Source organism: Lactuca virosa, chromosome 9 (assembly GCF_052849685.1).
Source record: "Lactuca virosa cultivar CGN04683 chromosome 9, Lactuca_virosa_CGN04683_v6, whole genome shotgun sequence".
Lineage (NCBI taxonomy): Eukaryota > Viridiplantae > Streptophyta > Magnoliopsida > Asterales > Asteraceae > Lactuca > Lactuca virosa.
This window is the reverse complement of record NC_136434.1, coordinates 28,192,962-28,206,193: the sequence shown is the minus strand read 5'-3', so window position 1 is coordinate 28,206,193 and position 13,232 is coordinate 28,192,962. Positions and strand designations below refer to the sequence as shown.

Here is a 13,232-nt window from a genome sequence, read left to right as displayed (position 1 = left end):
AGCATGTTTTGGAGTAACTATATAGTCAAGTATGAAAGTTTGGGTCTTTCAGAAATATGAAAGTTTACGAAAGTGAGGGTCTTTCAATCATGGTATCAGATCGGTGGTTTAAGTGAACTAAATTCCACGGATTGGTATTTAGACTTAAACTATTGGAAGTTCAATATATGAACTGAATCATTGTAAATATATGGATACAAACCATAGGAAATACTTAAATGGGGTATTGGGTAGTGATAAACCCTAGTATTCTAAGATATTAAGTTACTTCAAAAATTTTAGAGAATTAATTTATGTGAACTAGGAATTTTGAGAATTTCTAGATTTAAACATGGATTGTTAAGTGAAGATGATACGATATGTATCTAGTATACTTTAGGTTGAATACCTAATGGGGACAAGCACTAGAATATTAAGATGAGATATGCCTTATATTCTATTAAGTGCTAAATGATAAGTAAATATAGCATGCTTTAGGTTTCATACCTATATTGCTATTATTTGAGAAAGTTTAAGGTCTGTTGCCGACCTTGGTTTAGAAAATTTTATGTTCAGAATTCTAAGAATTTTCGTAATAGAATTTACATGAAACTTTTCGAAGTGATAAAGAGACTTATGATAGTTGACATCGATAAGTTTATAAATAAACGATCGCGGGATATCGTAAAATAATAAATATGAAGTGTTATCGTAAATAGTGTATTAATACCAATAGAGTGGTAATATACATTTAAAGTATGTTTGATATATAATAACATCTTTGGAAGAGGATGTGCGTTTGAAACACGTTTGGGTAAGATAAATGTGTTGCTACAAATCCATGAAGTTGTTCCATCGCTGTTCCGATTGAAGCAGTGATCGTTTATAGAGTCGGAAGAACCGAAGCTGGTGATAAATACTTCGACAGTATCGAAATTTATGTGGTACAAGATTTAGAAGAATTAAATGAAGATCAAAGGAAAGGCTAATGAAGTTTTCAGACTCAATAGGCCAAGGCTTTGTGATGTAGTATGTAGTTCAAGTAGTAACATTATACAGGATGCTCAGACTTAGTATTTAATAATACTGAGTGATGATTCACTTCTATCACATCCTTATGAAAGTTCCATTGTGTGTTAAGCCGACTTTAACATACATGATTAGGATGGTGAATTAAGTCATTTAGTAATAAAAGGTTAAGTAACTTACTTGTTTAAGTAAGGTAGAATGCTTAATTGAAGAAGCAATACACTCATAGTATTGTATAGAAATGTTGCAGTTAGGAATGACAGAGAACCAAGTTGAAGCTAGTAGAGCTTGCTGAGATACAACTATAATGTGGACTTCTTAGGATAGACTCCTATGAAGAAGACTTAAAAGATACAACCATGAGAAGAAAACTTACTCATATACAGGAATGATGATGTCATAAAAGGATAATGAAACCAACAAATGTGCATGATGGTTTGCATGAGTTAGAAGATGATGCAGGCAGTTGAAGACCGTTTGTCTCCATGCTGCTAGAGTAAATTTTGGTTTAGTGTGTCTTGTAGAGTAGACACTACCCGAGAAAGAATTTATATGAAGAATTGGAAGTAAGATTTCTATCGACCTATGAAAGAGTATTAGAATATGCTAGATCGAGCTTATACATAAAAAGAATTCTAGAAAGTGAATTTAATTAATCCAAGATATGTTTGATAGAAACGCGAAAACCCTAGTTGAGTCTAGGAGAAATTGTTGTATGTATTTGTTTGAACACATTCATGTGTAATAAGTTGTTTTGTGATTTTGAATGGTGACTTGGAAAACTGCGAGACAATACTTGGGACGAGTATGAGTAGGTGTGAATAGTAGTAGAGGCCTATACTACTGGAAGCACAGGACTCACACTTGGATCAGGAACAGTCACAAGGTTACCAAGAAGCTAATAAATGATTCCGTTTTATTCATGTGTGTCGTTACCTTCGTTTCGGTAATGACTAAGAAGATAATTATCGTTCAAATCTTAATGTCATAAAGAGTGGAGTCCGATTAATATAAATCTATAAAGATAAAGTTGATTGGTTTAGAAAGCCATGTATTGAGTAATGACGAAACTTCAGTCAAGAAGGAGATGGTCGAGATGGTCGATAGAAATATAACGATCTTCATTAAAGAATTGAGCAACCATTAACTAGAGATGTTACCTGTTATGAAGGCGATGAAGAATTTAGTTATTCATGGAGGGATTACAGTATGAAATCCGTGATTTCTTAATCAATCGAAATATTCTGTCATTTGACAAAATTGATGTGTATGTCCGAAAGCACGAATTAGAGATACGTAGTGCTATTCTTTCTGTTCCGAAGCATCCACATGTTGATCAAACTCTTTTTATTTTCTCTATTCCATCAGCTCGATTTAATTGATCTGATTCCAATACAAGAGTTTGGTTCGTTATGTGTCTTGTGCATTATAAAATCAAAGGTCATTAGAATATGACCATTCGAGTTGTTGTTATAGAAAAAGTAAAGACCTTATCTTGGGCTTGGTCTATAAACCAAGAAGGAGCAGGAGTCTGCAATGAGAATTGAATTTTAACTAAAAGATTAGGATCGAAGGTCCAATAGAGAATAATAAGCGGGTGCAGGTTTCAGCACCGCTAGTGTCACACCCCAAAACCAGAACGGCGGAAACGTTCGGGGGTGGAGGACGTCATGTATAGTATCACAACAATGAATAGTAGTAAACAAGCAACCGCATCATCCATTGCATTAATAATATAATTTAATACAAGTGTGTTCTGTGAAGTGTATAAGACACTAAAAATGTAAATCAAAATAAAAGATGAGTCTTGAACGAGCTCCATCTTCTCAAAAACCTGGCACCGGTACCTACCTACTGGTGACCTGAGAATACAAGTTATTTTGAAAGAGTTTATCAGCTTTAAATCTGGTGAGATCATAAGTATTTTAGTGTCATTGTTTGTATGAAAGTGTTTGTAAGTACTTGATGTATAAGTTTGTAAATGTTTGTAAATGTTTGTATCTCCTAGAAAACCCTATGTTTACTACTAAAAGTAGCCTTCTACCAAGGCATCAAATGTTTGTAAGTACTTGATGTATAAGTTTGTAAATGTTTGTAAATGTTTGTAAATGTTTGTATCTCCTAGAAAACCCTATGTTTTCTACTAAAAGTAGCCTTCTACCAAGGCATCAAATGTTTGTATGTGTATCTCTTGTAAGAGTATGTATTTTCCCAATTCTGACTATCATTAACAAAAAATATAGTTTTTACATTACTGTTCATTGTGAGAAGATCACAAAGTGAATGCAATGGGGAAATAAAATAGTACTGTAGTGTTGTATTAAGTAACTACTGCTGTAATAACTACCTTAAACCAATTGTTATTTAAAGTACCATGTGATATGACTGTACCATACTACCGACTAAAAACACGACGATGAAAGACGTCGGAAGAAATGACATTTGGCACCCGTAGACTTGCAAGTCCCCCTGTAGCGAGCAGCAAGGTGTAGGATAGTCAATCCAGTATAGATCTATACACAAATTCAACGCTCTCCAATTAAGGAGACTCTGGATACAAAATGAGCCATGACAGGTGATGCCATGCCCCGTTACGTGGCTCACATAACTGTTGTAATGTACTTGTATATGTATTGTGTGTACTAGCTGTATTGTATGTTCTCTCTGTCTAGTATGTATGTATGTTCTCTCTGTTTCTCATAATAGTATGTTCTCTTGTATAATGTATAGTATGTACTAGCTGTATTGTATGTTCTCTCTGTCTAGTATGTATGTATGTTCTCTCTGTTTCTCATAATAGTATGTTCTGTTTGTTTCTCATCACTATATGTTATGACTCATGAATGAACTGGCTCATTATATGTTTCATTGTTCTAGTAATAGTATTTGTAACTTCCTAAACTATACCTATTATAGTTTACTAGCAATGTTGTTTGTATAAATGAACATGTTTGTATACCTTTGCTACCCAAAGGCATTGAACTGAAAGAAGGAACTTTTGTATCTATATACATATACATAATATATAACTAAGATTCAAACGACCTTCGGACAAACAACCGATACCCTAAGACCACAACCAAACAAGGAACATGAGGTAGGGTGAGTTATCAGTCCTAAGTCCTTTGAATCCCACTTATATAACTATATCTAAATAGATACACATTTAACAAAATATATTAGTTTAAAAGACAAAGAAGTTTTGTAAAACCTTTTGAAGAGTTTAAATAAACATTGATGACTTGTTGTCATTTCATAAAACGATTTCAAAGCAGTTTGGCATAAAGAAACAAGTTTGATAAAGAGTTTAACATGTAAAGGAGTTTGATAAGCATTTGAAGTAGTTTGTTTGATAACACTGTTTGAAAAGTAAGAAAATCCATATGTTTGATAGTCATTAATAACATATGATTGATATAATAACTATAATGTATCTACTTGTATCCCCCCCCCCCCATAAAAGCATTTAAAATCATTTAAAAGGTTGATTAAGGGGTATGAACTCACCTGAAGTGAGTGATGCGAATGTAAGATCGGAAAAAAGGATGCTAAGTGTCAAGTGAAGACTTGAGCACACACGGGTCCTATTTAGCATATAAAGACACATATATGAATACAATTAGTGTTTACTCAACTAATCAGGTAAAGAATAACACTTTAAGGACTAAGAAATCCTTAAATGGAAGTGTTACAATCACTTAGGATTGCATAAAAGGGTTGTATAGCCACTTAAAGGAATTTTCGGTCCAAGTGGTATGTTTCTTGTGGTTTTCGGTCCATATGGTTTTCGGTCCAAATGGTTTTGACCGAAAACCCATGGTCTTTGATGCATAAGGTGATTTCCAAGGGCTTTCAAGTATGTATAGGGGTTCTAAGTTTCATCCAAAGCCTTATGTGAGTTTAAGGTCTTAAAGGCACCTTTCTTTAGGGTTTTCGGTCAAGGGAGATGCACTTGACCGAAAACACCTATTGTTCTTGAGAAATGGATGTTTTCAAGGCCCTAAATCAAGTATCCTTACTAGATAACAAGTATAGGAGATAAATACTTACAATATGGAAGCAAAGAAGGGTGTTTTCGGCCCAAAACACTAGTGTGTGTTCTTGGTGTTCTTGAAGATCTAACCCGAAAGAGATGATTTCATGGATGAAATCAAAGGGTTGCACTAGATAAAGCTTTGTAACAACAAATCAAATGGAAATAATTCTTACAATTTTGAAGATCAAAGTGAAGAACTTGATGATACTTGAGAGAGAATGGATGTTTCTAGCTTTGAAAAGGAAAGAATGATCCAAATGATCATGAAATATATATGTAGGATGGGGTTTTCGGTCACCTTGACCGGAAACTCCTTTTTGAGGAGGTTTTAGGTTTGCTTCATGACTAGCACTTCAACCAATTCATCCTAACACTGATTCCTTTGATGTACTAAGTTTAGAATACTCGAATAGACTCCAAATAGGGCTAAAAGTTAACAAACAAGACTAACTCTGATAAATTTGAATGTTTATACAAGCTAGAAATTTCGGATTGTCACAGCTAATAACCAAGAAGTTTGAAGAGTTTGACAATCGTTTGGCAAACCAAAAGTTAAATATCGTACATTTTAGATTACCACAGAAGAAGTAAGTTAGGACTCGAATGTTGTGACTAGTAATTTTCTCGTAAACTTTAGATCTGCTTACATCTTATTTGATTGTGATGCCTCAGATTCTTTCGTGCCTTATAAATTCGCACATTCTTTTCAAATTGCTTGTTAGGCAATTATCCAATCATTTAATATAGATAACATAGGAAATATATCATTACTTGCTGATAAAGTCTATAGAGATAGTGTCATAGGAACTGAAGGTTATAATCTTCTTGCTAACCTAATTCCTATCTCCTTGCCCAACTTTGATATTATTCTCGGCATGGATTGGTTGTCAAGGAACCACGCAAAACTCTTGTGCTACAAAGAGTATGCATCCCTATCGAAGAAGAGGATTCTATTTATGTCTACGTTGAAATAATAACTTCTTTCTAAAAAACTCGTAAATTTATATCGAAGGGATATTCTACTTATCCGGATAATGCAGTTGATATCTCAAGAGAGGGGAAGAAAATTGTAAATGATGTTTCCATTACTAATAAAAATCTTGATGATCTTCCCGATGATTTACCTGGAATACCTCCGGATAGGCAAGCAGAATTCTGACTTGACCATATGCCTGGTGCTACTCTAATTGCCAAAGACTGCTATATAGAATGATAGCATTTGGGTAATTGTCGACCAACTGACTAAGAGTGCATATTTTCTCGCCATACGTACAACGGTTCTAATGGAGAAATACGCACAAGTTTACTTAGACGAAATCATCGCGAGACATAGTGTGCCACTAAAGATTATTTCCGATCGTGATACTCGCCTCACTTCTCACTTTTGGGCGAGTATGAAATGTGAATTTGGATTTCGAGTTGCTCTCAACACAGCTTATCATCCCCAGACAGATGGTTAGACGGAGAGAACAATCCAAACAGTAAAATATATGCTTCGTGCATGTGTCTTGGAGTTCGATAGTAACTGTGAACACCATTATGTTGGCATAATGTAGGATAGAAAATCCTTGGTGGTCCTGAAATGATTCAAGACACCACTGATAAGATTCAAATTATACGCGGAAGAATAAAAGCGGCCCAGGATCGACAAAAGTCCTATGCAGTAAAGAGAAGACGACCCATAGAATTCCAAGTGGGTGATATTGAAGGTATCCCCGTGGAAAGGTATTATGAAATTTGAGAAGAAAAGGAGATTGAGTCCTAGATTTGTTGGACTTTTCAAAATTATCTAGAGAATTGGTCAACAAGCATACCGCTTGGAAATTGCTTGAAGATTTGGCAGGTATTCATGATGTATTTCATGTGAGTTATCTGTGCAAATGCTTGAGCGTATATGATGAAACGATTTCGTTATCCTAAGAGAAATTGGATAATAAGTTAAGATATGTAGAAAAACTTGAAAAGATCGTAAATGAAAGAATGACTAATCTACGTAATAAAGAAGTGAAGTTGGTGCTTGTCAAGTGGAAACACCATCGAGGCCCAAATTATACTTAGGGAAAATAAGAATGAGATAAGAGCGAAATATCCTCATTTGTCTAAATCGTTGTGATTTCGGGGACGAAATCCTCAAAAGGAGGAGGTATTTATAACATACACGTTTTGAAATCGTGTTATGTAATTTGAAAAGTTAATAATATTATGAAATATTATGTGAAATTGAGTGTTGAGTTCTAACAGATAGTTTTTACTAGAAATGAAGTAAAACTATGTTTAGAATTACTCATAAAATATTGGAAGTCTTATGAGATTCCAATTAAAAGCCAAATAGTGAAATTTAGCGAAAATATAAAATTTGAAATAAGTAAAATTTTATTATTTAAAGTTGTAAATAATCTCGTTAGAAACATTTAGGCGAAAACCTCGTCGAAATCCGAGTTATAACGAAGAAGTTATGACCAATCGAAGATCCGCGACAAAACCGGCACGACACCGAATGACGTAAAAAGTGAGTTTTTGATAAACTACTTTTTAGCCTTGGTGATCTAAATGAAAGTCGTCGTATTTGTTAAACCGAGAATTTTCATAAAAAGAACGCCAAAATCTGACTTCGTTTACGAAGTTATGATTTTTCTAAGTTTCAGCTTAGCAGTAGACAGCTAAAAACTCGAATTTTAGATCGAGTGATTTTTAGCCGACACAACCTAAACGAGAATCGAAGGTCTCGTAATTAGCAGTACAACGGTAAAAAGTCTGACGAAAACGGACGTCGGATGAAGATGTTATGAATTTTTAACGGATTTACCAGTCCCGGTCTGTTAAAAATAATAATATTAAAATAAAGTCAAAATTTTCCGACGAAGTCTAAACGAAAGTTGTAGTGCATAATTTTCCCTACGCGTTCATATAAAGAACGTCAAAAACGGAGCCCGTATGAGAAAGTTATGGATTTTACAAGTTTGGGCACAATTTCCGAGAATTTTCGCATGGATAAGATCTAGAATAGGCCACGTCATCCGATCTCGGTGAGTCACCTGCTTCGTGTCCGACGCGTGTCGCGATCCTTCCGAATCCGAGCTGCGGTCCAATCCGCTGACTACACGTATGGCTTCGGTGGCAAGCTCTCGCACGAGCCGCGTGTCCTTCCGAGCCTCGCTGGCCCCTCGCATGCGAAGACACCCGGAGCCCCTCGCTGCTGCCATGCCCCTCGCCTCTCCTGCTGCTACGCGTCTGATCTCGGCCGACCTTCGCCCCTATAAATAGAAGACCTGCGAGATCTCCCGGGTAGAATTCCAAAATTGTCATTTTTCACCCATTTTTCAATATTTTTTATTATTTTGACTTCCCCCGAAGCCCCGATATCATTTTTAAAGCCCGAAATACGTTCCGAAGTTCCCGAGAAGCCCGAAAAATTTATCTTTTCGGTTTGAAGCTCTACCTCCGCAGAGCCCGGTTTTTCAATAAATCTCCCGGTTTTCAACAAATAAAGTCATATTTAGAGCCGAAATGTTGTACAAATTATTATTTTGACCCCCGGTTAATTCAATGTGAGTTTAATATATAGGAACAATTGTATGTTATGTGTTATATGTGCTATGTGCTTTTCCATGTTATCATCTCGTGTTATTATTTCTGCTATTTTTATAGCAAGGCTATACCTCTGACCACGAAGTGTATGACATAGGCATCACTTGGGTATTGGTATGTACCGTTGACCATGAAATGTATGACATAGGCATCACTTTGGCTTCGATAGTATGCTAAGATAAGGCTGAAAGCCTGAATATTCTAGCCAAATGATATTCCTGAGTATTTTCTGTGCCACTTGTGCTGAAACTTTATTGATTGTATATCAAGTATGGAAATTGTTATGTCTCATTGATTGATATGGCAAGCTTTTCGCATTATGCCTTTGTTGTTCCTTGTTCCTCTTTGCTTTTGCAATATTGAAGTATATATATGGCATAACGTTATATTGTATCTATTATTGAACTCACTAAGCGTCACCGCTTACCCTCTCAATGTTTAACAAATTTCCAGGGAATAAGTAACCAGTATAGTCATATACTGTTGGAAGGTTTAAAATAGTTGTAATATTACTTTTGTATTTCGGTTTATGATTGTATAAAATTACAATATCCTGGGTAGTTATGTAAAATCTTAAAACATAGTCGGTTTGTATCCAATCTTTTGTAATCACTTTATCAATGTAAAATATTATTTTATAAATATACATGTAGCATGTTTTGGAGTAACTATATAGTCAAGTATGAAAGTTTGAGTCTTTCAGAAATATGAAAGTTTACGAAAGTGAGGGTCTTTCACCGGATCAAGAGGGTTCCGGACTGAGAGGGTTCCGGGCCAAGAGGAGAGGCTCCAGAAATAAATAGTGTATTCCGAAATGAGCTTGTTCTTTTGGGTTTTCTCCATCCGTTTTGAGCCGTTTTCGACAAAGGAAGAGATGGGTTGATGTCGGTTTTTATTTTAAAGTCTGAGAGAGATTTGGGAGAGAGATAGATAGAGATAGAAAGATTGAAAGAGACTTTTCTTGTGGCCTTTAATGGAGTTTTGCTACGTAGCGCTAGGATTTTAAACACCGTTACGCCTTGTTATGAATGTAATACAACCCCGAAGGGTACTTAAAGGTGTTCTATCGAGTTATTACATCACTTACTCCTCTTATGATTTATATTTTTTGAACATTGGAAACCTCTAAGTGATAACTTTGTATTAAAAAAAAGCGTTGCACATTAGTAAACGTAGAGTTTGCCCTACTATACAAGCACTAATTGGGTTGACCGGTTTTGACTCGTTGACTTTGTTTGACCAAAATTTGACTGTTGTCACAGTATCCTTAGTGAGTAGGTCGAATTACTGTTGGTTGTACTTGTAATCTCTCTTCGAGAACTTTGTGAATAAGAATACTCCCTTTCTGCTTGTGGATGTAGGTCACCTTGACCGAACCACGTAAATACTATGTCTTTATGTGCTTTTGGTTTCGTGTGTTATCCGTATTACTTCCTAACAATGGTCATCAAAGTTTGACAATCTGTTTTGATTCTTGACAAGTGCCATCCGATTCCCTAACACATTGGAACTAGGAACCGACCGGGTTATAGGTACCTTCGGTTTTGTCTAGGGTTGATTTTGATTTTTTTCGATCTGATCTATGAAATCCGTTAGTTGATTATTTATAAGAAACTTATTCCAATGCAAGCATATGTAGTATTTTTTTCAAATATATGTGTAATATTTCTAAAAGATATATGCATAATATTTATTTTGTAAGTGTGTTATAATTCTATTTATTTAATAATTATTGTTAATAAATTAATAACTAGTTCAAATTCATTATATATTAACATTTTGTTTTGTTATATTTTTATGATAACATAATGATGATATGATTGTAATGAAAAAAAAAGAAAGAGTATATATTTGCCATTTATCTTGTCTAATACTTCAAAGTTCAAACGGAAAAGGTCTTTCCGCCATCTTTAACTTCAAACCCTAATTTCAAAATCCCAATCACTTTGCAAATTTGTAATTGATGGACATCGACGTATCTGGATGGATTCTTGAGTTCCTTCTCCGTCAAAGTTCACTCGACAATGGTACGTTAAATGATCTAATCCGCGTTCTTCCAATTCCTGACAACAATCTGAGACTTAAAAAGAGCTTAATCCTGCGAAAAATCGAGTCGGATATAGAGAAAGGTACAATCTCCGACCGTACAATCGAGTTTCTCGAACAAATTGAAGAATTGGAGCTCAGAGAAGGATCCGTTGAAGTTTCTGAAGCCATGAAGGCAGCTTATTGCACAGTCGCGATGTATTGTACTGCAAAATCTATAGAAAAGGGCGCTGGTGATATGAAAGAGAAGTATACTACTGCTGTGAGTAGGATTTGGAGTGGTCGGATTCGTGAAATTGAGATCTCTGATGTGGCGAAGATAGTGGGATTGGTTGAAGATGACTTGTTGCGTTGGATGAATGATATCGAGGCTGGGGTTTTGGATGTAGATGTTTTTAAAAATGTTTTGGCAAGGTTTAAAGGATTGGATGTATTGGAAGTCCTTCGTCGGTATGTAAATGAGGCAAAAGAAAAGATGGGTCCTTCGTTTATTGAATTGGCATGCGAGACAATTTTGAGTGATGATGCATTAAGCAAAATCATGGGTTTGAATGAAGTTTCAGAACTCAATAATCAGATTAAAGACAATGCACCAACTGTTGCTCCGGTTGTTAGTCAAGATGTGAATGCGGATCCCAATAGCAAGGGTAATGGTACGTTCAACTTCAAAATCACTGTTAATGTTTCATTACATGAAATCTCTCCAGCTCAAACTGTATTAGTTTTTAAGTTATTTTCTCCCAATTATGTTTCTCTTGAAGTTAGTTTTCCCTATCACAGGCACTTGCCAAAACTTCAAATTTTTCTAAATTTTGAAATTGATATATGATCTATGGTGTTAAAAGAACATCATGTTTGAGATGAGACCTTTTTAACTTGTTGCATCCGATCCCATTTCAATGTTGAGTTGCTTCTTGTAAATGTATATGTGTTCTGTATTCAGTTGTTTGGAGCTTTTCTTTTCATCCTTTCATTGGTGTTGCTTTAGGACATAGTTTACATGCAATTTTTGGTTATCGTAACGATGAACTGTTGCATTTTGAGATTAACGGGTTGATGCTAATCTTGATGAAGAAGCATTGCGGACACGTGTACTACCAAGAGACAAGCATGGTGGCCCAAGATGTTTCAGAAAACCAGGACATGGTGCAAGTCACAGAGGAGCCAAGATTGTTGATCCTATTGAGACAAATGCATATGATTGCCTTTCTACCCCTGAAGTGAATAAAGTACGAGAAGCCCTTAAGGCCAGTTCTTTTGAACTACATGCAGTAGTGAAGGACCCTCTTGAGAAAGCATTACGCATTGCTGAGTCTTTAAAAGCCAACACAACAGGAGAAAATATGGGTAACGAACATGTTGTAGGTAATGAAAGTAGGGTGGAGGATGTTGAAGCTTCTAGTCCCTCACATGATCGAAAGGGTAAAAATCTAGAAGCCAATGAAAATGATAGTGTTTGTAGGGATCAAAGGGATAAACATAAGCCCAACCTATTCGAACGAAATAGCACTGCTCATACTCTTGAGGTAACACCTTCTTGCTTTTGTGCATTTCCATATTATAATTTTTTGTTTTCGGATTGTTTTATGTAATCCTTATCTTTTAGAAACAATGATTACATCTCTTGCCTCTTTGTTTTTTCTTTGTGTAGTGGAATGACTCCATTGATAGCCCTACTGAAGGGTCACCAACAAGACCTCACTTGCCAAGCCCTAAAAAGAGAGCAGTCTCACCTTTAAGTGAATACAAAATGGCAAAACTTGTAAAACACAGACGAAAAAAGAGATGGACCACATTAGAGGAGGACACTCTAAGGACTGGTGTTCAAAAGTATGTTATAATTCTTAAGCATTCTCTTACCTTAAAGTCTTACCATTTTTTATATCACAAATAAAAAAATGTAAGAACGTTAATGTTATGTGTAAGTAGTACATTGGTATTATGGATAAATAAAGAGTAAAGCAGGTTGTTATTTCCTGCAATATAATTTTAATATAAGTTTATGTTTGTTTGTGAAGGTATGGTAAAGGAAATTGGAAGGTAATTTTAAATATATACCGTGACATCTTTGAAGATAGAACAGAGGTAATGGATGCATCATTTCATATTTTTTGTTAATAATTAATAATGTTGCACAAAATTGATTGATGGTTTTCAGGTTGATTTGAAGGACAAATGGAGGAATCTGACACGCTGGTAACACAAATTGTTTTGAAACAAGTGAAGGCAAATTAAATGGGATTTTCGTTGATATTTTTGTAGCTTCATTTTCCGGCTATAAGTTCATCCATTGGTATGTGTTTTTGTGTATCCTGTTTTTGGGTTTTATGACAATGCTTTTGGATGATGCCTTCCTTATGTATATATAAACAGTGTAGCCAACATTCCCTTTTATATATGTTTATGTTTATCGAGTATGATAAACGTTAATTGGCACAAAAAGAAAGGAATAATTAGTTAAGGGAGTGTTTAGACATGCATTTTAAAAATGATTATGTGATACTGAATTTTGAAAGTTGGATGGATAATCAACCGTTATACCATTTTGGGACTA

General features: G+C 35.1%; 1 protein-coding gene across 5 annotated transcripts in view; it reads left to right on the top strand.

Annotated features, from left to right (window-relative positions):
- The first annotated feature begins 10,500 nt into the window (after positions 1 to 10,500).
- The window catches only part of LOC145139450 (uncharacterized), a 4,447-nt gene continuing 1,715 nt past the window's right edge, over positions 10,501 to 13,232 (top strand). The window contains exons 1-5 of one of the 5 annotated variants that reach the window (XR_013721913.1): positions 10,501 to 11,331; positions 11,753 to 12,204; positions 12,330 to 12,508; positions 12,697 to 12,763; positions 12,837 to 12,971. Coding sequence is in view for 4 of the 5 variants with exons in the window: in XM_079073269.1 (XP_078929395.1) it covers positions 10,596 to 11,331; positions 11,753 to 12,204; positions 12,330 to 12,508; positions 12,697 to 12,763; positions 12,837 to 12,878 (1,476 nt within the window). In the remaining variant the exon portion in view is untranslated. Of the gene's footprint in view, positions 11,332 to 11,752; positions 12,205 to 12,329; positions 12,509 to 12,696; positions 12,764 to 12,836; positions 13,073 to 13,232 lie in introns of those variants that run through there. The other 4 variants (XM_079073272.1, XM_079073271.1, XM_079073270.1 and 1 more) reach the window with 4 other exon arrangements.